Source organism: Amphibalanus amphitrite, unplaced genomic scaffold, assembly GCF_019059575.1.
Source record: "Amphibalanus amphitrite isolate SeventyFive unplaced genomic scaffold, NRLGWU_Aamphi_draft 000666F_arrow, whole genome shotgun sequence".
Lineage (NCBI taxonomy): Eukaryota > Metazoa > Arthropoda > Thecostraca > Balanomorpha > Balanidae > Amphibalanus > Amphibalanus amphitrite.
The window spans coordinates 227,687-253,278 of NW_024882160.1; the positions used below are offsets into that span (position 1 = coordinate 227,687).

Consider the following 25,592-nt stretch of genomic DNA (forward strand, 5'->3'; position numbering starts at 1 on the left):
GGAGTCGCTGGAACGCAATCTGGAGATTTCTGGAGATTGGCGTCACAGATACCAAAAGAATGACGATTGGTCTCTCTTCAAACACAAAATTTGTTTTCAATTTTAAAAAGAAAGATTAACAAGATTATAGCAATGTAATTTTCTTTACAATCAAATTGTAAAATTATCAGTCAAAAGTCCTTTGTTTACATTCGTGGTTGTCACATGTGCGCCATAGTTGTAGACCAGAGCCTCCAGAGAAATTTGGACCTCCCAACTCTCTGGAGGCTACTGGAGGTTTCTGGAGCTTTGGGGAGAGCTTTCTGGAGCTTTCTGGAGGCGCTGGAACGCTCTCTGGAGGATTCTAGAGCTTTCTGGAGGTTTCTGGAGGTTTCTGGAGGCGCTGGAACAGGCCCTTAGAGAACTGCGCGTCGCGTTTCCCAACGTCGCGTCGTCGGCGTCGTTCAGTGACGGAAGCGACACTAGGTCGCAACCTCTAAATTCTTACAGTTGTGATGTTCGCTTATGAAAATCAGAAAATTTACTAACACCACTCACAAACTTTGTTCTTTTTAATAAGGTATAAAAAATCAGATTCATTAGATATATTTTATAATTTTTTTTTCAGCAAATGCAGCCCTACATCTTCAGTTCAAATGTATGGAATAAATCCAACAAGCTCCGACTTCTTTTCTCGGAACGGTAGCATTTGCATTTTGCTAGTCTAACAACTGGATCAGTTACACAAGTGGGCTTGTAAATGAAATATCGAATCGTAGAAAGAAGTATTCATGGTTGCATCTCATTCATTCTGCTATAACTTTTTAAAACTGGTAAGGCCGACAAGACTGTGTTATGATCTAGCTCGCGTCGTAGCTCCTACTACAAAACACTTTTACCCATAATGCAGTGGAGAGCCGACGGTGTTGAGCGTGAAGTTCAGTATGGCGATCGGTGCTCGTTCATTGTGTTGGTTAAAATTCGTTTGGTTTGTTTAGATAACATATGGCTTCGCTCAAACCACAGACGTTTTCGAAAAGTAAACAGTGCATCAAGGATTGGATTTTGACAGCAATTGACCAGCTAAAATTGCGCAAGGCCCGGCCAGACAGGTACCGGATTGCCTATGTTCTCAACAAGCAATTTGGTGTGGATATTGATGCCGTGAATGAAGTACTGGAGCAGATGACAGATGAGCATTCTATTGTTCGAGTTGACTACAAGGGATCAGTGAGCTACCGAGATATCAAAAATTGGCTCCGCATAAGCAAAGACATCGAAGTAATATCCATCTACGCTGGTGCTCTCGTGCTAAATTCGGATCGTGCAAGTGCTGCGCTTCAAGAAGCTGTTAAAACTTTGTCAAAAGTTTCAAAGTCACCCACTGTGACTCTTGCCGAGATCGAACACTATTTCAAGGACAAGAATCACAACCAGTTCACTACCGCGCCTTTGGCCGTCGCCCTTCAGCGGGAGGTCAACGCTGGGCACCTGCTGAAATCGGGGACGAATACGTTTTCCGTTAAGTCTAACAAGAAACTGAAGCAAACCGAAATGCATCGGATGGATTCGCCGACCTCGGATGTGACATCGGATGGGAACGACACTACAAATGAAAACGGGAAACGAGTGAAGGTTCGTATATCTTCAATCCCTCTTCCCTTTCCGTCGCGTTGCTTTACTTTGAGTAGGAAGAAGCTTTTTTATCAATGCTTGTATTCATGAAACAATTACAAACCAAACTTGGTGACTGTGGTGTATTCGCTTGTGAAAGTGGCTGAAAAGAACGATCCGTTCCCGCGGACATTTGGCCAGATTCCTCATTAGTTAGACGCTGCGACTGAAAAAATATCGGGAGCGGCACACGGCCGGATGCGATGCATTGTTAGCAGTGGATATTCAGCTACCCATTTATTGTGTTAGTGCCTGAGAAACAATTACAAATGTGTGCAGAGCGCACTCATAAAATATGCGGTAACAATGTTCCCATGCTTTGGGTGAGGTCCCGCGGATTGGAGAACAAAATAAACCGTAGGAGTACATATGCCGCAATGGTGGCAAATGCGCCGTGTTAGCTTTCAGCAGCTGCTGCCATATTAAAAATATGACTGCCATATTTGTGTCTTGGCGGAGCACGCATTCCTAACATAGAAGAGCCTTCGAACACACTGATGGGGCGGATTTATTTATTCGGACTGCATGTTTGATGCGATTTGTAATGGGAAAGGTTGTGGTCTGCTGCCCGCTTGGCTGGTAGCAATGGAGCGCTAGGCTGTAAAGTGTACCTAAGCTCTATGTTTGGCGGTGGGCACTGGGCAGTCCACTTCATGGAATTAGTTATATGGTTGATGGTGACTGGTTAGGTAGTGTCAGAGTTTACATCATTTCCTGATTTGCCTGCACCTTACTCTTACATACAATATTCTGCATCCTGTCTGATTTTCACAATTCCTGTCTGATTTCGCCTGTCCCATAGCTCAGTTGGTTGAGCGCTGGACTCCCGGTAGCGAGAGCCCGGGTTCGAGTCGCCGTCCGGCGCTCGATATTTGAAACTCCTGACGGAGATGGTCTGCGGTTGGTGGGAGCAGCCGCAGCCAGTTGAAGTCAGTTGAGTGGGACAGGCCGGGTCCGGCTTGAAGGGCACGTTAAACTTTGGCATCTAAATTCTCCCGTTACCCGGAATTGCGCGATCGGACGGTAGGGGTCGGGTCTACGCAACAAGCTCTGCTTAGCGCGGGCTTCGGCTCTGTCACTCCGTCCATTCAAACATTCGAGCTAAATTTATTAAAAAAAAAACCTATAATATTTACCCTCGCACTTGTATGGGAGTGGATGGACTAACCTCGGTTTTCCGCGAATAACTAACGCAAAAAGGGGCCGATCGCGACGAAACTGTCAGTATCCTCGAATTAATCTATTTCACACCTAGATACGCTGAAAAGTTCATGGCCCGGACCGAAATGACCTTTGACCTATGATTTGTTTCTCGAGATCATGCATGGCCGGAATCGCGATTCGGCCTGACAGCTCGCATTGTCCGCACGTTTCCAGCCTTTTTTTGTGATTGTAGACGCTCAGACATGTGAAATGATGTTGGCCCGATGCATTAGGTGGGTGTCAACTGTCAAAGTCACGTTAGTCAAGTCAAATTATCTTGTTTTTTTCGAGTTTTACACGTCTCTAGGGTATTTTTTGGAGCTGATATCGAATTTAGCATCCATTGGAACAGTTACGAAGTAGTTTTAATGCCTTCGTAACATGTTACGACGCCGTCAGTGGTGGTTGACGCCTACTATGGATAGCCGGCAGGACGCCTACTAACTGATCGGAACTGACCTGACCTGACCCGACCCGACCTGGCTTAAATGCATGAAGACATCATCTGTGATCAAAATTAACATGAAATTAAAAAATACACACACACACAAAGCTTCACTTTACGAAGCTCTGGCAGGTCCCGATTTTCCCGACTGACCTGACCTCGGGAAAATCGGAAAAATCAAAAACCGAAAGGCCGCGCGTTTGCAAGCTTTTCGTGGTTTCAAACGTTCAAACATGTGATTTGACGTTGCTCCCATGCATTAGTGTGGGTGTCAAGGTCACCTGAAGGTCAGGTCAGGTCATTGACCTTTGGTGACCTCGGTTCACTTTTTCGAGTTTTACATGTTTCTTCTAGGCCAGTTTTTGGAGCTGATTTCGAATTTAGCAACCATTTGAACATTTACGAAGTAGTTTTGGCGCCTTCGTAACATGTTACGAAGCTGTCAGAGGCGGTTGACACGTATTACGAATACCCGTCACGACCCCTACCGGTTGACCTGACGTGACCTGACCCGACCTGGTCTAAATGCTTAAAGACATCATCTCTGGTCAAAACTAACACGATATTTGTGATCACCACCCCGGAAAACCCCGTAGCAGCCACACTTTACGGCTTTCTAACAGGTCCCGATTTTCCCGATTTTCGGGTCATTGACGTATTCGTATTCGTATTCGTTTATTAGGGCTTTTCCAACAGAGTGGCTATTACGGCCCAGTCAGTACATGTAAATATCACATTGCTAAAAAAATATGCTAAAAACACATAGGTACACACATATATCGGCACAAACATGCAAAGAATAAAAGAGTATAAGTCAACCAATGCTGCACTTTAAAATGCTCCATCAGCTGTCGCCTTGAGGCGGTCGCCGCCACCTCCCGCGGCAAGCCGTTCCAAGCTGCGGCAGCTCGGTAGGGAAACTGCCGCCTGGCCACCGCCAGGCGAACTCGGGGCAACTCGATCACCGCCGGGCCCGCGGCGATGGCGCGCGTTGCCCTCTCGGAGACGGAAGCGCGTGAGGGAAACATAGCTCGCAACGACTCGGGGGCAGCGGCGGCGAACAGAGCACGGTGCACATTGAACGCATCACGACCTGACATTGACCTGACGGTGCACATTGACCTGACCTGAAAGGTCACCCGATTATCTACATAGGACCTTAAAATTGGATATCATCTTCATCGGCTTCCTCTCGTGACGGGCAACACGCTCGTTTTTTCCGCGAAGCTCTAGCTCGATCGGGGGCCAAACGCGAGGGGGGTCGTACCCCCCCCCCCTTGTGCCGTCGAAGGACGCAAAATGGCCTGTGCCGGCGAGGGTTAGAGTTGGGCATCATCGGCTTCCTCTCGTCACGGCCAGCGAGCTCGTTTTTTTCCGCGAAGCTCTAGCTTGATCAGGGGCCGAACGGCAAGGGGTCCACCCCCTCCCCCCTCGTTGTAAAACGCTGCACACAGGCGAGTGTTCACTGTTCAGCTTGTGTATATAGATCGTTCAGAAATGTCTAGGTGCATTGAATTTGAGACGTATGCACGTGAATAGTTGGCATGGAACATTGCTGGCATCCTACTGTACGGTTTGAGCTGCGACTCGGAGCAATGGCATCGTCTAAAATTCTTGAGCTCGTTTGCACTCGTTCATAAATGTTTTTGTTTGCTACGTAGTACGTACGTTACTCCGAAGTCCGTATGCATTTCAGAAAACGAAGGTGATCTTTGACCCGAGCGAGGTGCGGAGGCCGGTGGGCGGGCCGCCGGCACCCAAACGTCTGAAGACGGCCATCACCCCGATGAAGGTTGTTGTCTCGACTGGACGGGGCACCACCACTCGCGCGTCGGCCTCCTCCACGCCGGCCACCCCGGCCGCCGGCGGCCGTCAGAGCGCGGCCGGAGCCGCCGGCGCCGGCTCCGCGGCCTCTGCTGGCCCGGGGAAGCCGACGTGCCACTTCTGTAAGCGGCCCGGACGCCAGGAGGTGGTGCTCGTGTGTCGCCAGTGCAAAACGCCAGGTGAGCGGGACTGGGACGTCACAGGGCTTGGTGCTGCTCGACCGGACACTCGTGCCCCGCACTGGACTCTGTGGTTGAACCTGTGAATTGTGACACTTTTGTAGCAGGACTAGGTGTTTATCGATATTCTAGAGACGTTCAACAAATAATTTAGAATCAGCTTATTTAAATAACACTTTTGCGAAGTCCTTTTGCATTGAACAGCTTTTTTCCAGCCTTACTTCTCTCCTCGTTCTCAATCATTCCCGACGAGGTTGTGTTTGTTTCCGCTGAACTGATCCACCACCCTCACTGCCTCCCCACAGCCCACCCCAGCTGTCTGGGCTACAGTAAACGACTGACCAAGAAGATCCAGGATAAGCCATGGACGTGCATGGACTGCAAGACGTGCGTGCTGTGCCGAGACGTCGGCGGGGTAAGTACAGGGGGAGACGGGTGCGCAGCGGGACGCTGAACGCAGCGGATCGGAATACGGTGAATGTAGTTACTCGTATAATGAGAAACCACGGTGGGAGACACACTGGAGGGGTATGTTTATGGAAGTGTCATCCAACAATTTCAAAACGATAGTCCATAGTTTCATGTGATAAATTTTCGTGGATATTGTCGACACCTTTGAAATTCATGACTCCGGTTCAATAAAACTGTATGCCATGATGAACCGATAAACGATGTTCCTGTATCGCCCCAGTACCCTTTCTCCGTCGCCCTCACTGACACCCGGCCCGGCCGCGTCTCCGCCCCCAGGAGCTCATCTTTTGCGACCACTGCGACCTGGCGTTCCACATGCTGTGCCACCAGCCCAAGGTGCGCCGGAAGCCCAGCGGCGAGTGGATGTGCTCCGGGTGTCGGCGGGGTGCCGGCGCCCCATCCAGGATGGGACGGCCGCCCAAACTCGGTCAGTCACACGCAGTGTGGAGACCAGGGAGAGGATGCGGATGGGGAAGGAATGCTGCGATGTGATAGTAAAATGAGATCGTACAGGATGCTGAGATTGATGGCCATTATTTGGCTTCATAGTTGCATAGTAATATAATTATTTTTTATTACCAGAGATTATTTCAATAGCATAAATGGTGAAATATCGTTACTGCAGACATTTATACCGGATGTGCGATAATTTGTCCGTCGTTCTCAGAAATCTAAATAATAGTTGATCCATGGTTGCACCACATCACAACCTTTGCCTTACCCAGACATGCTCGCGTCTTCCTCCCCAGCCTGGAAGCCGGAGCCTCCCCCCAAGTCTCCCCCCAAGCCGGCCGACTCCAAGCCCCAGTCGGCGCCAGACGCCAAGCCCGTCGATGTAGACGTCAAGCCGCTCAGGACAGCTAAGCCGGCGGCGAGCTCGACCCGAGCGGCGACCACGGCGACCACGGCGGGGGCGGCGGGGGCTGCGGCGGCGACGCGTCTGGGCTGGCCCGCCCAGCTGATGGCAGCCCCCGTGGACCCTACCGTTCCGGATGTATCGGACTGGTCCGTCGCCAAAGTGGTTGCCTATTTCAAACGGCACGGCTTCGAGAAACACGCACCGGCCTTCGAGGAGCATGTGAGTAATGGAGGAAAGGGGACTGGGACGAGAAGTGAGAGGTTTTGGGTAAAATGGCGATGTTGATACGGGTATCGGTTTTGCAATATTTCAAAACGAAGTTGATACCACCGATGATAGAGAGGGTTTGTGGCGTTATGAATGATTTGCGAGCTTACTGCAAATTTACTGGCTTTATTATGATAATACAGACATGGAGGTTTTTTAATTTGAGCTGTGTGGCCCCTTCCCCTTCCCCCGAGTGAGCTAGCAGCCTCTTACCCCACTATCGCTGTCCGCCGACAGGAGGTGGACGGCCCGGCTCTGCTGATGCTCTCCCGACTGGACGTCCTCCGCGGTCTGGGGATCAAGCTCGGGCCCGCCCTCAAGATCTACAACCACGTCAAGCTGCTGCAGACTCGGCGTCGTGCCTGCCTCGACTTCTGCCTGCTCTGAGGAGGAGGCACTGGAGTTCGATCGATCTCGATCGGTTGAGGAAATAGGAGGGTCTGATAGGTTAACTGGACAGTGGAGCTTCACTGCAGGACACGCGGGTGTGAAAAGTGTGAGCAGCGAGCTTCCACGCGGGTCATACAGGGTCAGCGACCAGCGTGTGGGGGCGCGAGTGAGTGTCGCCAGTGACTGTGAGGAAGACTGATCGGTGGCGCCACCTTCCGCGCAGGTGCACAAACCTCTGCTTCTGTGACTTGCCGATAGACGACGGGCTACATTCGAGTTCCTGTTTCCGCTACTTACCGATAGGCGGCGGTCGGCCACTTTGACTTGGTCGTCGGTCAACGATCGTTGGACGTTGATCTGTGTGTGTAATGTACCCGAGAGGCTGAGACGAAACCGCTCTGAACTTCGCTGATGCTGTCTGACACTTGCCGGAGTTTTCCAATGGATGCATGCACGTGTAACGCTTCTGGGCAGCTGACCGCCACACCAGCATCGAACTATCATTTCATGTGATACCCTGGAAGTTGAGAGCAAAGCAGGTTGTGGCATTACCGACTGCAGAGACAGCCCGAACTTTTTGAACAGTGATGCTTTGTGTGAGCGTCATGTTCGGCTAGTGAAAGCCTGGATAGGTACATTTTCGGCGTTATGCTGACGCATTTTTCTCGTGTCCGTTGGTTGCGACTTGCGGTATGCCGAGACGAGAGACGTTCCATTTGAGCTCTTCTCCTGCTCAATTTGAATATGTAAACCGTACCTCTTTTCTAGTTGTCACTGTCATAGGTAAGGCAGAGCTGTGGCTTCATGTTGCCCTCATTCCCTAGTCCAGGGCGGGGGGGGGGGGATGATTGCATCCCGCGTCTTTCTCGAGCCGCCCTCTGCTGAATGCAGGGTCGGCTGTCGACTGTAGCACTGAAGCGCCACAGTAGGAGGCTCGGTCGGCATTCACGTTGTTGACTGTAGCTGGTGATGGCTAACTGATCGCTTTGTATGTATGCCTGTGAATCGCTCAATAGATCGTGTAAATATATGATTTATAAAAACTGCAGTTATTTTCGGAGGATAGTTATGTAGCCCTGTCGCTTTTGCTAGGTGGCAGCACTAACTAGCTGGATAGATGTCGCGGTGGACGAGGAGCTTCTGAGTAACGGCCAATGGGTTCATTGCGTACGTTAAGTTGGGTTCGTTGCGTATCGTATCGAATAAGTCTTATGCTCCCAAGAAGTCGGCCTCCGACTCTTCTTTTCGACTTATGCGACCCGCATATCCTCAAAGCCTAAGCACTCGTTCCGAGCTGGCTTTTTCCTGTTGGTCGTGATCATGACCTAAGGTGATAAGGTCAAATTTCCCAGTTCATTTTCACGGTCCATTAGATCTTATTCGATCCTTGAATACTGGTTGAATTCTATCAATCATTTTTTTCGGCGTCTATATCACTCACTTAACCCGCGCCCCACTTGGGTCTGCATGTAACGCGCCCTACTGGGGGAGGGGGGGGGGGAGCCTAGCCCCCTCCTAAATCCAAAAACACTGGACCGATCGTCAAAATTCAAACAGCGTCTGATAGGACCCTTGTTCACATTTTGGGCTCTGGCCGCTGGCTTACAAGTCCGATCAGGCTCATTTTTAATTTACACACTCGTGAATAGACGCTTTAGATACCCTGAGGGTACCAAACTTGTGCTTTGATTTTCAGGTCAGGTCAGGGTCACCGGTCAGGTCATCACAGGTCACGGAAATATTATAGCATGCGTCGGTTACGTGACACATGTTTTATGATCCATTTAGGTCATATATTTCGAATTTGATGTTTTTTGTGTCATTCGAGGTTATTTTGAGTTGAATTTAGCTTAGGTCAGGTCACTCTCAGGCCAAAAAGGTCAAATTTTGAAGTTAAAATTTTTCAACAAAAATGGTGTGTATGGGATGCAGTTTGAGCTCAGGAACACGATGGGGCTATCTATATTGGTGTACGATGTCAAATAGGCGTACTGAAAAATGATTTGAAAAAAAATTAGGTATAGGTACCTAATTGTGATTGTTTTGCAATAATGCGTATAGCTTGGCCATTTTTGAAGATATTTAGCTAAAAGTTAAAACTTGCTAGAGTAAGTCATAAGCATGTGTTCTATCACAATATTGTGGGACCGATTCCCTTCTTCCATATCATGATAAAGAGAGTACACGTGCAAGCTTTGTTACATAGAAATAGCCGTCACTTTCCCCACGTGTCGGCACCGTCCACCGACCCGGCGGGTCGGCGGACCGGTCCTTCATTGTGCAACCACCCTGCATATAACGCACAGGCACTGGCGAACCCCAATCAGAATCAGAACCACCGTTGCAATACAAGTCTCGGCCCGCTCAGTCGTCTCTCCTTCCGCGCCTCCGCGATAATGGTGGCAGCGGCGGTCGAGGGGACTTGTGCCCCTCACCACGGACCCCAGCCTCTACATCTGCTCTGACATCGCAGACTGGTTAGTCCGTGCTCCGTGACAGTGTATCGCCCCTACGTCGCGTCATCGACTAGGGAGCTGATCATCCTGGACTCGTCATCGTCCAGCAGCACCGTCTCCAGTGAGTAGCTCTGCCCAGCAAGACTATCTGCCCTGCGGCAAGGTCATCAGCTACCCTGGACTACTACGGAGCCCGCCGACAGCGCACGGCTCATCAGCCCGCGCCGTCCTCCTCAGCATCATCGAGTGATGGACACCACCTCGCTGAAGGACTCAAGCTCGGAGGAGAGAAGATAAAACAAAAACTTCAACGCTAAATTCAAGACAAATTGGCACCGAAATCAAGAAAATTCACCCATTATGAACTTTTGCTGTATTTTCGTCAAAAAGTGACAGTGAAATTGTGCTGTGAAATTTGTTTTAACTTCGATGTGTTTCAAAAACCGTACTGTTTCATTATCCGTTTTCGTCAGTGTTCTGTCGTTTGTTGTGCTTCATTGTGGTTGCTCACCCCAAAATTTACGGAGAAATTGCAAGTGCATTTAATTTTTGCCTGCACTTTGCCGTGTCATTTTGACACTAGTAAACGTAAAAAGAGCCTGCTCTCAACGGTATGAACATTCAAATACGTTAATCGTGGTCAATTCACTGAAATTATATTGTATTGATATTCGGCCAGAGATGCCGAGGGCCATGGAGATGCCCAGGGACGGTCCCCGCCAAGAGTGCGGAGGGATCGCCCGGTAGTAGGTGTAATTGTCACGAAACTTACTTATCTGTTCATACCATTTTGTGATACGCTCATATGAACATTTCTTTCTCCGTCAGCTAAACGTTTCCTCTCTTTGTTATGATCGCTTCGGTTCCCTACGCTTCCCTGGGGGAGGGAAGATAATGTGGGACCGATTCCCTTCTTCCATATCATGATAAAGAGAGTACACGTGCAAGCTTTGTTACATAGAAATAGCCGTCACTTTCCCCACGTGTCGGCACCGTCCACCGACCCGGCGGGTCGGCGGACCGGTCCTTCATTGTGCAACCACCCTGCATATAACGCACAGGCACTGGCGAACCCCAATCAGAATCAGAACCACCGTTGCAATACAAGTCTCGGCCCGCTCAGTCGTCTCTCCTTCCGCGCCTCCGCGACAATATTCCGTTTTTTTTCGAAAAGTCAAAAACTTTTTGAAAAAAAAAAATAAAAATATAAATTTTGAATTTTATTTTAAATAATTTTCAAAATTTAAAAATCTTAATTTTTTTATTTAAAAATTTTGAAAATCCGAGATAGCAGTTCGATAGCGCAGTCTATTCTGAGTCCTCTCATGCAAAGAAATTGGATCTATGAGCTCTTGGGAGCGATTGCCGTGGTTCAATGTTTTGCGACGAAATCGGCCGAACATGACGTCACTCTGACGTCGATTCCGGTCGACCTATGCTAGCTACCAAGTTATAGCTTGACACAAGGTGTCAAATTGATGCAGCCGAAGGTAGGTACTGAAAGTTTCGTATCGATACGTTTAGCGGTTAAGAAGCTATTGCAGAAAACGAGAGGGGGCTGTGAATAACCCCCTCCCCCAGTGGGGCACAGGTTAAGAACAGGAGCAGGTGTCATAACACGATAGGTGGGTTCCTACCATACTACGTCGTTGCTAAACGAGGCTCATGTCTAGGACACGCCTGCAACTCTAATAACAGTGTGTGCCGCACCGTCTGCCACCCAGTGCAGTGCACAACAATCGATCGGTTCTGGTTCCAGTGGGATGCTGCGCCTTTTGAACCACGCGGTGGGTCGCGGTCCCATCGGGCTGGTGTCAGTTCTCAGGCTTTTTAACAGCTAATTCCGGTTAAGCTAAATATAAACGGTGAACCGTGCGAGATTTAGCGTCTCCGTCAAATACTTTCATACTCCCGGCTCTCCGTAGTAAAAGATGTACAAGATTTAGAAGACGTTATTATTCAAAACAACATAGGGCCAAAACGACAAACAGACTGCAACAGTTAAAGAATAGACGCGCAACTAAAATTTGGACAAGAATTACCCATTGTGGGGGAATGCTACCCCCAAGCCAAAGAACAGGAGCAGTCACCTACCTCGGACGCTGCCAGCCACGAAGCGCCCCGATAGACGGCGAGCGCTACGTTTTAAGTGGTCCGAGGCGAAAGCATGTGACGTGGCCGGCCCGGGGTAGCGGCCGGCCCCGTCCCATGACGGCGGCTGCACCTGAGTCCTACCCAGGCGTCGCTGACATTACACAGGAGGTAGGTAATCAGGTGTAGTCATTTACACACCCTCTTCACTTCCCAACTAACTCCAAATTGGCTGAGACCTCATCGGGCCGCGGGCCGAATATCATAGCTAACTAAGCAAAACTGCAACCATGATGCTTCAGAGTCTAGTGATGTCAATTACGGAAAATCGGAATACCGATACCAAACCAAATACCAACCAAAACCGTGGGGAAATACCGAAACCAAACCAATTTGGAATCATGATGAAAATACCAACTTTTTACCAATTTTTTAGCCTCTTATACATTAGTGAGGGCTCATGATACGCAACAAAATGCCGATTACACTAGGATTGAAATACCAAATACCAAGTTGGTATCGGTTTGGTATCGGTATACCAAAAAGTTGGTATCCGATTGACATCTCTACTACAAACATTATATATCCATCACACCTCAGCCCCCGTCTCAGCGGTAAAAACATGAGTGGTTTCTATCGTCCGGCGCGTCCGGCATGGTCCGGCTTTTCTCGCTCGGCCGCGGTTGGGGTGTCGATACTGACCGCGACCGATGGCCGACGGCGATGACTGGCCCGTATTGCGCCGTACATACGACTGCGATCTGCGGTCCCACTCTGCGGTCAGGGTAGCGTGGATTGTCGTAGGATAACCGAAACCTGCACGCTATAGCCGACCATTATACTCGTATACAATCGGTCTATAATTGCGAGGCAGGGTTATGGCCTGGGACTATGCACTTTGCCGTATTCAACTAGATAGGTGATACCTGAAGGCTGAAAAGGTGTTAAGAATATTAACTAACTAAATTGTAAATAGGTAAGTGTAGCGGCATTTACCATAGTATTTTGCGTAACGAACATGACCGACATGACATGACCGAGCACACCCGAATCGAAATGAATCCTACTTCTAGGGATTGATCAGTGATCATCGCAAGCGGCAAATTTTTAAACAATACCTAGGCATGGGTCATAAACTCATAGGCCGGAGCCCTGAAGCTGTCCTGTCTCTGATTCCTGGAAACCCTAAATGTAGTTTTCTACTGGGATTCTCAAAACCAGTTTTGTAATAAACACACAAAAATGGACTTCCCGTTTGGCTAGATCGAGATTGTGGCAGGTGGCTCGGCGGGATGCAGCAAATCCGGTGGCTGGAATTCCCCCAGAATTAGCAGTCAATGCAATTTCAACGGAGCATAGTGCGAGGGTGGGTATCACTGCAGACCAACAAATATCAAGATAAATAGACGTGCAATGTGCATGCAAGGAGACATGCAAGCGCGAAACACTAAGTAGACAAGAGAACGGAAATGAGGAAGCGAAGAGAGGATAGAATAGAGAAAGGGAATGAGGAGAGAGAAGGAGAGGGAGAGAGAGAGAGAGCGAGAGAGAGAGAGAGAGAGAGAGAGAGAGAGAGAGAGAGAGAGAGAAAGAGAGAGAGAGAGAGAGAGAGCAGACACAAGATTGAGTACGGCGGGATATAGCCTTTCCGAGAGCCCCTCAGCTCCGTTATTGGCCGTTATTGTCTGTAGAAGAGCATTAGTACATACCAGGCACGGATGACTGGAGCATAAATAACGGACACCGTAAGTCACCGGCCAAGTCGCTGTTCATGGCCACCTTTATAAATGCCGCCGTAAACTGTAAAGGGCCTGAGACTGACCGTCGGGCATCGGTGTTCATGGGTGCAAATTGCAATGCTGACCGCTGACACTATCGCTGAATAATGCAGATAAATTGGCGAGGCAAATTATAAAGGATCGTATATTGCAGCATAGAAACGTCCACAATTATTCATCGTTACTGCTTAATACATAAGGTGGATTGGTTTATTTGTCAGCTTGCCTCGTGCTGGTGTCGCCTTCCATGACTAGTTTAAGTCGTCTTTCCTACCTGAAATATAGATTCAGTAACGCAACCGTTGAACCATGCACAATAGGCGACCAAGCCCATCTCCAGAAGCCTAACAGCTGTAAGGATCGAACAGCCTCGGTAGCTGCAGGAATTGATGACCCATTCATGCCAACTACCTCGCATCTCGAAAACTTCCGACGCTCTTCCCTGTCTCCGAGGTCGTGTATGCTGACATAATCATCCCATACGAAGTGACCTTCGCGAGTCATCGCCACACCATGGAGACGCGTGCACGGCTGAATGATGACTACCACCGTGCTCAGAATAGAGTCGTGTCCCCAGTCGGACTCCGCCGCTTATGGGGATGACTGGGCGGGCCGTGTCAGCGAGGAGACGATCCGAGGCGCGGCGCGGGGCAGTCCAGTGTTGACCCTGGCCATGAACTACACCCACGCAGCAGGGAGGCTATTTCCCGTCTGTCTAGCCTGTCGCCAGGGAATTAGGTGCTCATGAGTCGCGGTATGCGTGTTGAATGCGCCGGGGACAGGTTCTATCAGTCATTCTTTGTCTTTTGGGTGTCATGCTTAAGTGTCCAAACTAATGCTTGGCTATGAGGAGCAGTGAGATGCGTTTTCTTCTCTTGTGAAAATGACTTCCTTCATTACAGCCCCGATGAAAAGCAGCATTCAAACAAAAATACACGTGCCGCCGAAATGTTCAGCGGTTTCAAGGCCTAAAAGAGACCTATCCTGAATTCAAAAAGTGTTTTCGTAAGGCGTGGGAGTCATTTCGGATGATATCATATCCCATCGCGTGGGTCTGCACTGTAGGTTCAATAATGCAAACCACACATTGTCGTGATGAGCGACTTAGCACTCCACGATAGAGCCAAAGGGGAGGGACAATGGGTGCTGTGCTGCTTCTCAGTTCTGCTAAACTTCCCTGATTAATGATTATGCCCCGTCCTGAGTCATCTCTTCATAAAAGCGATGCACATACCGCCATCCGTCTCATCCTAGCAGATAAAAATGCTCCATATATCAGGGCATTTCTCCATAGATCATGCACACAAAGCCGCCCTGAGAGGACTGACACAGGTATTCACATAACTTGCGGTCATACTAAGTTCCCTGCGCTCTGGAGCGGCTTAGTAGTTAGCACAGCTGGCTAAGTCAAGATCACGGTCGTCCGCAGCGGCTTACCGCTGCGGTCCGGGCACCAGACAGACCAGTTCCAGGGCGCACCGACCCGGCCCAGTCTCCGCAGTTAGTGCCGTGCAGTGTTCACCACGGGCCACAAAATCCTAGTCCAGCCCAGCCCAGGCCCATGGGTTCACAGCCCGGCCCAGCCCGAGCCCATTCATAGTAAAAGCGTAAAAGCCCAGCCCGGCCCAGCCCGTCAAAAATGAATGGGTTAAAAATTATTGACACCACACAGGTACCCAAAGGTAGCAAAGAAACAATATTTTGCGAGCCGCATGCACAATGCACATTCCATGCGTGCTTTATTGACTCGTTTGTGAGTCTTGCACAGTAATAAGCTATGTATTTATAGTTTTTGTCTCAGTTGCGAACCCCTGACTCCACTTAACAGTTCCTGGCCCAGCCCATCCACAGCCCATCGATCCTTCATATTTGAGGGCCCAGCCCAGCCCGTAGCCCAGCCCAGCCCGTAGCCCAGCCCAGCCCACGGCCCATTGGGCTGGCCCGGCCCATGGCGAACACTGGTGCCGTGTCTCCCTGAGACAGCTCCGTGTGACATGGACGACGTCCTGTGACAGTGGTGTGACGCGCTCCCCACGCGAGCCGTGACAGGTCACTGACAGTGGGAGAGGTCACTGACCCGAGGTCATAGAGCTCGGCCGTAATCCTAGCTGTGACTGTCAGGTTGTCTGGACGGAGAAGCCGTAAATGTCAGTCAGAATCGAAAGTGCAGTACCGTAAAATGGGGTGTTAAGGGACAGTTTTGAGGTGTTTTGTTATATAACTCCAGAAGGGTTGGGGATAGAAGCATCAACTTGTCAGCATTTTATGTGGAATTTGGTGCTTAACACGCGCAGTGGAAGGGGGGGGGGGCGGATTTCGCCCACCCCTCCTGTTTTTCGCCAATAACCTCGCGCCGCAAGTACAATATCAATGTGAAATTTCGGCTACCTGTCCAGAATTGAATTGCGGATCTTCTCGCGCAAGAAGTAAGAAAATCGGTTCACAACTTTTCTAGTAATAGCGGTGTAAAGTCAAACATCATGCCGCCGCGGCGGCGCGGCGGCGCGGCGGCCGGCGCTAGCCGTTACGCGCCGCCTGAATTGTAGACTGTGCCGGGGCGGGACGGTTCCGTCTTTACATCGCGCTCCTTACCGCTGATTATATTAGATTCGCGTCAAATTCGGTGAGAAGACTGAGAAATGTACAGGCAATCATATGGTTAAAGAATTTTGAAAATCGGCCGGTAACAACTTGAGTTATGAGTGTGTAAACACAAAATTGTGATTGCCGCGTTTCCCGCGTCGGCCGATGCCGCTTCAGCCGGCGACATCTTACCCTTAGCAGGCTTCTAACTTCCATATTTATTGTTGGATTATCTAGAAATTCACCATACATACTCACAAATGTTTGCTCTTTCGTATAGTGAAAGTTTTAAAAAAATCGGCCGGTAACTTTTTGAGTTATCGGCGTGTAAACGCAAAAAAGTCGCCAATATGGCAGATTTGACCACATTTGACCTCATTTGACCTTGAAGATATTGACCTAGGGTCATGAAATTCACACACAACAGAGTTCCCCATGGCCTCCACCTACCCTCCAAATTTCGTCTTTCTAGCTCCAGTGGGAGCTGAGATCTTAGGGGGGGGCGACATCCGCCCCCCCCCCTTCCACTGGGCGTAGTACTCGCAACCCTTCCACTGCGCGTGTTAACATGCCTGCTACATTCTAGTTTTAAAAATATATACATGCATATTATTTTTTCTTATTTTTCATTACTGTCCCTTAGCACCCCAATGTGGGGTGTTAAGGGACACCTATATTATTCCAAGAAATGGTCACCAAATGCCCACAATTGGGGTGTAAATGGGCACACAATCTATTTATTGAAATGTTTTGCATATTCTGTCACAAAACAAGCCAGGTTCATTCACCACTAATGGCCTTTTCAGCCAATTACATGTAATGCAGTTTACGCTTCTGGAAAATGTGCTAATTATAAGGTAAACAAAACCAAAAAGTACCCTTCTGTCATCAACAAAAACCCATTTTGAAGCTAGTCACTTGTCATTATGTTGCCCTCTTTGTTTGGGCATTTTTATGATCACATTTACCTACCACATTTACCTACATCAGTCTTCATTGACCCATCATTGTAAAAGAGTGTTAAGGGAGATTTGAGGTGTTTTGTTATACATATAACTTAAGATGTGTTAGAGATGAAAGCATGAACTTGCCAGCATTTTATGCGGAATTTGGTGTTTTCCATGCCTACTGAAAGAAACTATGAAATTATATTTAGATATTATTTTTTTATTTTTTCTTCCCTGTCCCTTAGCACCCCACATCCACCTCAAAATATGCATGTGTCCGGAAAAGAGGAAGAGGATAATGAATGAATGGGTGGATTTGTATAAGTTTTTCAGGAAACATGTGCATTACATGTGACAATACACCTGTGCATTCATTTTACCTGTACACCTACTAGTTTATGTGGTACACACAGAGTTTTGGAGATGTCTCAATTTTTGAAAATGTAGCATTATTTTCATAACCATTTTTGAACCAAATCACTTGCATGAAAAACATTGCCATTTTGTCCTATAGTCAAGAACAAAACAGTGTCAACTACCACACTCAAGTTTTTATTTAACCTTCTCAACTTAGGAACTTAACATGACTCAAAGTTTTTCCCACGCAACTGTCCCTTATCACCCCACTGTCCCTTAACACCCCATTTTACGGTACATAGCTGAAGCTGCTCGGAGTGACATCCCTCGTTACGGGCCAACGCCATGAGATGATTAGGTGCATTGCAATGCCACTCCTTACGATGTTGTTAACACCGGTTATCTGTTATCTGTGCCTATAAGATATGTGTTAATACCTTGTATGTATTCTTGCATGAAATGGCCCAGATATTTTAGTTCCGTGAGCAGGATTTTCTGTAGATAGCAAATGTTTCGCGACCACCTCAACTAATTCTCTTAATGCTCTTAGGCGATAAGATCAGTACTGCGGGAGCAAAGCAGTCGGACGTGCTAGTTATCTGCAGAAGGGACGTGCATCTCATACCCTAAAACACCGGATAATAGTCAATGTATTTATTTGAATGGGCCAATAATGCCCAATATGCTCAGTTTCCTTATAAAAATGGCGATGTGCATTTCAACGTAGACCTTCCTTGAAGATAAATGTGGAGCGCACCGTCATTGGGCTTATAGACCAGCAAGCGGCATATGCAGCCACATTGAACAAGATAACACCATTTCATCCAGTAAATTAGCAGACATAGCAGACAGGTGATAAAACTTCATTGACCTTCGTGCGTCACAAATTGATAAAAATATCACTTGCCGATGACAACACGGCCATCGAGTCCGTCGTCTTCTAATGTCTGATAGGCATCTGATGACTGCTGTCAGCAGCTGATTGTCCCATCAACAGTTGGCTTTTGGCACTCGGAGCATGTAGGCCACCTCTCTCTGACACCGATGGAGCGCCTCCATCTGGGCCTGCTGGGGTCGACTCAGGGCCGCCGCGCCGCGTCGACACCCGTCCGGCCCGGCCACCGTCAGCACTCCAAAGTCCGTGCACCCCACCATTCCGTCTCCGTCACAGTCGGCCGCCTCTGCCTCCAGGTAGGCGCCGAGCACAGCGCCGGCACACTCGGCGTCTGCGGCACACTCGCGGAAGCCCAGGTAGGCGAATGTGGCGGCGAAGGAGGAGTCGGTGAGCCGCGCGCGCCTCCACACGGCTGCAGAGAGGAGGAGAGGGCCGCAGACGGTGTCAGCGCCGCGCCGGTGACACCCGATGGACGGCGAACAGTTGGAGGTGGCCGTGCACAGACAGGCCAGGCAATAGCGGTCCGGGCGGACCCGCATGGACCCTGGGACAGCAGCACTGGCGACAGCAGCACCCACGACCAGCACAGTCACCAGCAGGGGCAGCAGCAGGGGCAGCAGTCTCAGCAGCGGCGGCGGCGCCGAGCGGCGGCGGAGCGCGGCCATGCTGCTGCCGCGTCCGGCGCACCCTACCGACTGGTCTGGGCGGTATGAGGCCGGGCCGGTCCGGAGCGGTCAGTCCCTCATCATGGCCAGCGTCATGATCCGTTAACACCCCCGCCATTCGTGTAGACGTACTTACAGGCGTTAGTGCTCGTTAACGGCCGCAGATAATGGAGCTGTTCGATCTAATCTTGCCTGGCGTGAGAGTTCCAGGCCGGGAATGGGTTTGAACTTTGAACTTTGATGGATGAGAAACATTTCCTTTAGTACGAGCATGGACATAAGCTGCCCTTGCCATTTCGTTGGTGGATCCAGATAGATGGTATTGACTGGTGCGAGGGGCCTGTGCTCCCCAAAAAGACTTTTTAAAAAGTGTCTCGTATCATCCGCTTTCGCTTCCTCAAGCACTGCTGAGCAATTCATAGTGAAATTTTTACCTTTCAATTCGTTAAGTTTTTTCTTCTTCTTAGTGGGATCTCTTGCTCTGAGTAAGAGTCGAGTCGCCAACGGTTTCATTTGATAGTTTTCGTTCAAGGAAGTGGAGAGAAGGGAGTACAGTCTCTCGTTTCGTAGTAAGGCTAAGTGTTGGTGGCATGGTGGCATGAGCCAGGAGCTGGTCTGTCAGCAGCTGGACATCAGCAGCAGCCAGTAGCACATCTGCCTGAGGCGTAACAGACTGGGGCTTGGTGGCAGACTCAGTCCGGCCTCGATCGCAAAAGGCGCCCTTTGCCAAGTGGTGAGAAGAGTTGTCAAGATAGCGACAGGGAAACGCAAACAGACTCGAATTCTTACCAAGGCAGATAATAAGAGGTCCCACATCATGATTCACCAATGCCCGCCCTTTAGCTTGGTTTTGCTGCCCTTCAAACTGAAAAAGACAATGAAATTGACGGGAAAACAACCAGTCCACCACCTTTGGACTCAGGCCAGGGCGTGTCCACTGGTCGAAGGAAGAGATGAATGAGATGGCCTGGTCGGATGGGAAGCCGTTCGAGCTGCGATATCCGTTGAGCCGTCAAATTGACCATGTGTGGGCTGCCAGCAGCTCGGACGGCGTCGCCGGCGTCAAACATCCGGCCAAAATCCAGACCTGAAGCATGTTCAGCTGCTAAGTAATATTCAAGCTGTTCATGACGCCACAGAAAACCGCTAACAGTGATAAGTATATATTACCGGCGCAACATCCTGGCTAGCGATTGGTTAGAGCCACTCAACCAGGCTGCACAGGTGGGATCAGTTTCTGAACGTGTACTGATGCCTGATTCAAGCCGCGCAGTTTTCATGCGGGGCGGCGCACCACCTTGAAGTCCCTAGCAGAATGATAAGTGATGCCGAGAGGACCTATTTTTCTTTTCAGCTCCACTGGGGGGCCAGCGGCATCACTGCGGGGGCTACGCCCCCCCCCCCTAGCATCTTAGAGGAAGCCCTGGGGGCTAAACATGTCAGGACAAAAAATTGTTCATTTCATACGCTGTGGTAAGGGGCGGGCACGGCGGGCAAATGCCTGAAATGTCCACGCTCTTCGATCCAGCGTGATACCATTTTGATAAACTCGAACATGCACTCCATTGATATGGTCTTTTTTTTACAAAATCACTTCTGTCTATGCTTATGCTGTAAACATTCAGAAAAAGTTAGACTAAAAAACAAGAACCTCGGGACAGACCCACCTTTGGAGAAAATGGCCGATTCCGCTATTAATATTGCGTGTCTAAGACCTTGAAAAGGACTAGCCCTGAGATGGTTTCTGCAGAAGCAGCATTAACCTAAGACGCTTTCTAAGCGGCCTGCCCGGAATTCCCTGGGCCATTTTCTTTGTCTTCGGACTGTTTCAAGAGTCGATATAATATGTGGCATCTAACGCTTGTTTGGCGTCTCCGATTATAATGCAACCATTACACAGCCATTTGATAACATTTTGCTTTTTCGAATCATCTGCTCGGGCTGAGGCGGTGTTTAAGACTGACGATGTTAGTGTTACATAAGCAAATGTGTGACGCGGTTTCCTTCTCATCGGTAAGATGCGATTATAAAAACCTGACATAGAGAAAACGCAATACTTCTCTCAGAAGGATTTGCTAGTAGTGAAATTGATTACATAAGTGTATGGCCAGTGCGCAGAGGCTCTTGGGGACACTTCGCTCTTGAACATCTTGAACAATTTAAACCCGTTAATTATTTCTATCGAGTATTGAAGGAAAGTGCCAGGGGTAGGTAGGGTCGTGTGGGTCATAGTCCCTTCCTGAGCGATGCTGGTCGAAGGTGCATGCCTTAGTATCTAAACTTTAAAAAAGATGTTCCAATGAGCTTCTTGACTGACTTAGCGCATTATCGACTTGAGCATCTCAATTTATCTTTTGTGGTAACTGCGCAAAAAGAAGGCGTTCTTCGACACTGTCAATTTAAGCAAAAGTGTGCATAGTTCCTTTCTTGAGCAAAATGCTGGCTACATGACTAAAAGTTGAATCAAAATGCTTATCAAAACCGAGCGTTGTACTACCACGGCCACTGTGAAGAGCGGCTCATTACGTAACGTCTTGATTAAACCGGATCAATACTTCACATCCTAATGCACGGACACGCGTAACACCAGCTCAGATGCGGCATCGGCGACCCCTAACCACCGTCTGACCTGCTAACGAACCATATAGATTACACAGCGAGCAGGCGGACTGCGGAGACTGCATCGAATGGTGTTAGTCACACAGGACACTGGTAGGCTGTGCCGCAGTACGCCCGGGTCTGCGGTACAGTCTACCTCTCAGGTCTAATAAATCGGGAACTGGAGCAGACATGACAGGCGTTTGTCGGGTGAAAATGTACATGTCACGATTTCGATCAGACGCGAATCCACATTACAATTCCACATGGAGCGATTCTTCTTGCAGTTAGGCAACACCTATTTTATCATAATGCAATATTTCGTCAAAATCCACGAACCAAAATCCGGGAAAAAATAATGCTGTTTGCATGTGAAGTATCCATCATACAACACACAGCTCATGAGAATATGGCCCGTTCTGTATGACCAAATGGGTTTCTTTATGCTTAGTTTGCTGCTTAGAGTTTTATTCATACCCACTCGTTTTGCGGCGCTTGGGTAAACCCAATTTGACTAAACTCATCTAAGTCTTGTACATACCAATATGAACCTAACTAAAAGAGAAAATACTGGAATGAAATGCTAAAAGCACTATTCATTTGAGCGACACAATTACCTATAGGTACATACATGCTATATTGGGCCTAGTTTTTGCTTTTGTTGTGCCCGTTGATACCGGATAGGCCCGTACTTTCGGTCTAATAAGGGCTTTTCGGAGCCGAAAAAAATAAGAATTTGAGGGAGCGTTGCTCTGCGCCATGGTCGAGTCAGTCCAAGGCTGAAGGAGTCATTGGTGCGCCGTCGAGGCTGAGCCCATCTCGAGGGACAGGTCACTCAGCCTCGCAAACGGTCACACATGACACAACCGCACGTGAGCCTGCTTCCGAGGAGCTGCTCACGTCAAAATGATGGTGCCCTTCAGCCCGGAACAAGGGGGTTGAGGTGTGAAGGGGAATGATTTCAGCGTTCTGAGGATGGGCCAGAGCTCTGAGGAAGGGCTATGCTCCTGCAGAGACGGTCAAAGTTAGACAGTAGCGCCACCAGCAGAGGAGAGCTGCACTCGTAGCTACGGAGAACCAGCTATAGGTGTCGTGGCGAGCGTGAGTGCTCCGCTAGTTCCACGGAGGGTCAAATTACTGATACCTACAGCTGAGCCCTGAGGTCCCGAGTCATATAGCCCGAGACCACTTTACACTTACACATGAAAAGTCAAAGATTTTACTTTTGTGCCGAGAACAAAACACTCTTGCTCCCCGTCTCATCTAAGAGGCGGTAGGGAGAGGGAGGAGGCAGTCGTTCACCTCCGCCTTCTTGAGTAGATAATGGTGCAAAGTGGTGCCGAGATGTGAACATTCCTGCTCACCATGTTCAATGCTCATCCATAAAATATTTACAAAAATTATCATCAAAACATCCAAACAAATCCTCATCCATCCATCATCCAAACAAATCCGAATTTAGTTTTAGAGTCACTTTTGAATCTAATGATTAAAAATTGCCGAAAATATATCGTGAAGCAGTCACTTCGTTTTTATTCTCACCAACCTCTATCTCTCTCGCTCTTCTCTCACCTCTCTTCCCCTCCCACTGGCACCATGAAACAAAAAGCTCCGATAACGGAAGTATTCAGGTCGGTCCATGAGCGAGCGCCCTCTGGCAGACCCCGGGCGGATGCCGTCCTCCAAGAATTCGTCGCGGTGCCATGCCGTGTGGCTGACCGTGAACCGTGACCCTGCTGACCTCGCCGGGTCAAAGGTGAGCCTATTGAGCGCGGGGGCGGCCGGTCGGGCACGTGGGATGCCATGCTGCCTGGCCCCTGTGCCACGCCCGCAGCAATAGAGTGGTTTTGGTTGATGGTCACGCTCTGGCTCAGGCACGCCCTAACATGGGCAATGGGGAGGGGACATCGCTCACTGGTGTCATATTTAATTAAGTGTCACCACCAAGAAGCAGCCGCAGGTAAATTCACATGAGTGGACCTTTTGCGTGGAAATGAACTCGTCGAAAAGTTACAAATGGCAACTCTTCACGTCAGTCTGTTGGATTTCACGCATAGTGGCTGTATCTCTTCAGAGGTACTCGTTTTATTGTTTAGGTATGGAAATGTTCGGGGCCAAGGTGAGCCTTAAGGAGCGGGCCTTGACAGCCACCGAAACCGTTTGGTCAGATGGTTAGACCGGTACTGATACGTCTATGGCCACAATCAATTCCGGTGGATACGACATACATACCATGCGGTAGGGGGACGGCTGTGGAATTGATGAGTTTCTACACTTCTTCGACGTATTTAATCTGCCACTTGTCACAGAGAAAAGACACGTAGAATTCGCTGTGTAAGAACCATTTGCCACCGTCTGTATTTCTCAATGGGGAAACAGGTGTAAGCAGGCATCGCGAATAAACGATGGAGAGAAGAGCTTAGCAGTTAAGTGGTAAAAACACCCATTTAAGGTCAGCCCGATGTCGACATCTCGGATCGGAGGATCAGCCGTGCTAAGGAAGAGGAAGGTGTGAGAAGCTCACGGCATGCCGAGTACGTCCGATTGGCGCCCGGGGGAGGGGAAGTTGCAGCACCGCCGTCCGATTCTCGCCATGGGGATGGCTAAACAGCGGGCCGGGTCAGGGGGAGCGTGTCGCGGGGAGTTGGGACGCTGGTCACATCCCTCCGGTGGCCGGTGGGTCCCGTTGGGACGCCGGTCACACATCTCTCGCTGGTGACGTGTCGGGGGACCGACTGACGCAGCCGAGAAGCGGTGCCGGCGCCTGCAGAGCGGTGGGGGGCGAGGGGAGAGGGCCCGCGACGCTCACAGGACTGCACCACTCACCAGTGCTTGCTTAAGTATGTGTTTACGTGTGTTTGTGCAGTGATTTCATGCCTAAATGGAACGGGGACCTAGTTAGGCGGCGAGGGCGACGCTCTTTATGGGAAGGGATGACAAGATAAACAACGATGTAGGGCAATCGTGCGTAAAGACCTGCGTCACATCATTCAAAATCTGATTTGCTTAATGGTTATGCACTCAAACCCAAGAAAACCAATTCACTCTAATTTGTGTGTTTTTGTAAAGATTGCATTTATTGTATTTTGCAGCTATTAACCCACGAGCCGCTGGGAGGGGGGGCATAAAGTTGCCCCCCTTTACGTTTTGTAAAATATCTCCGAAACCTGATGAGCTACGAACGTGAAACTTGGCATAGCTTCAAATGAATACCTAGGCAATGTTTGAGAAAAGTTTGGTGGTTGTAGCACCTAAGATGACGTCACAGTGACGTTATAAAGTTTTGTCGTATTCCGATATGGACCGTTTCTGATGACGCTGAGCATGAAACTCAACTGTAAATGAACTAGACAGCACCTGCTGTCATCCTAAAACATCTAACTACACTTCCATCTAGTTTCTGACCAATAATAGACCCTTTATATTCGGTCCCATATATCTGATGTATCGTGAGGAATATGAGAGTCGCAAATCTATAATTTCACTTATGACATCACTGTGACGTCATTTCAAATGGGATCGACACCAAATTTGGACACAACCTCGGCTAGGTATTAAGAAAGATGTGTGCAAAGTTTCGCTTCTCTATCTCTTCGCGTTGCGACGATATCGTCGCAGAAGTAAAGGGGGGCAACTACATATATGCCCTCCCCCCCAGCGGCCGGCGGGTGGCGCAGAGGCCCAGCGGCCGCCGGGTTAAACTTCACGAATTTGCAAACCCGCAAATTTTACTCATCCTCACGTTTGACCGTAATGCTTATTCCGTATTCACCACAGCCAATATTCCGAATACAATTAGCCTTCATAACGTGTCTAACAACAGCGGTTCGCCTTTGACGACCTTGAACTTATAAATATTTAACAACCGATGAAAGAACATTTAAATCGCTAATGTTTATTCATTTACATATCATTCATTTTCTTAGTTCCG

At 49.1% G+C, this 25,592-nt stretch overlaps 2 protein-coding genes across 2 annotated transcripts; one reads left to right on the forward strand and one right to left on the reverse strand.

Annotated features, from left to right (window-relative positions):
* Nucleotides 1-476: 476 nt before the first annotated feature.
* On the forward strand, nt 477-8,335 carry LOC122364282. Its single transcript, XM_043334506.1, has 7 exons — nt 477-559; nt 890-1,614; nt 4,998-5,304; nt 5,610-5,719; nt 6,052-6,202; nt 6,525-6,853; nt 7,139-8,335. The coding sequence occupies exons 2-7, from the start codon at nt 985-987 to the stop codon at nt 7,286-7,288; spliced, it is 1,677 nt and encodes a 558-aa protein (XP_043190441.1). The 5' UTR covers nt 477-559; nt 890-984; the 3' UTR covers nt 7,289-8,335.
* A 10,158-nt stretch (nt 8,336-18,493) lies between these two features.
* LOC122364283 lies at nt 18,494-19,063 on the reverse strand. Its single transcript, XM_043334508.1, has one exon. The coding sequence runs from the start codon at nt 19,061-19,063 to the stop codon at nt 18,494-18,496; it is 570 nt and encodes a 189-aa protein (XP_043190443.1).
* Between the last annotated feature and the right edge of the window lie 6,529 nt (nt 19,064-25,592).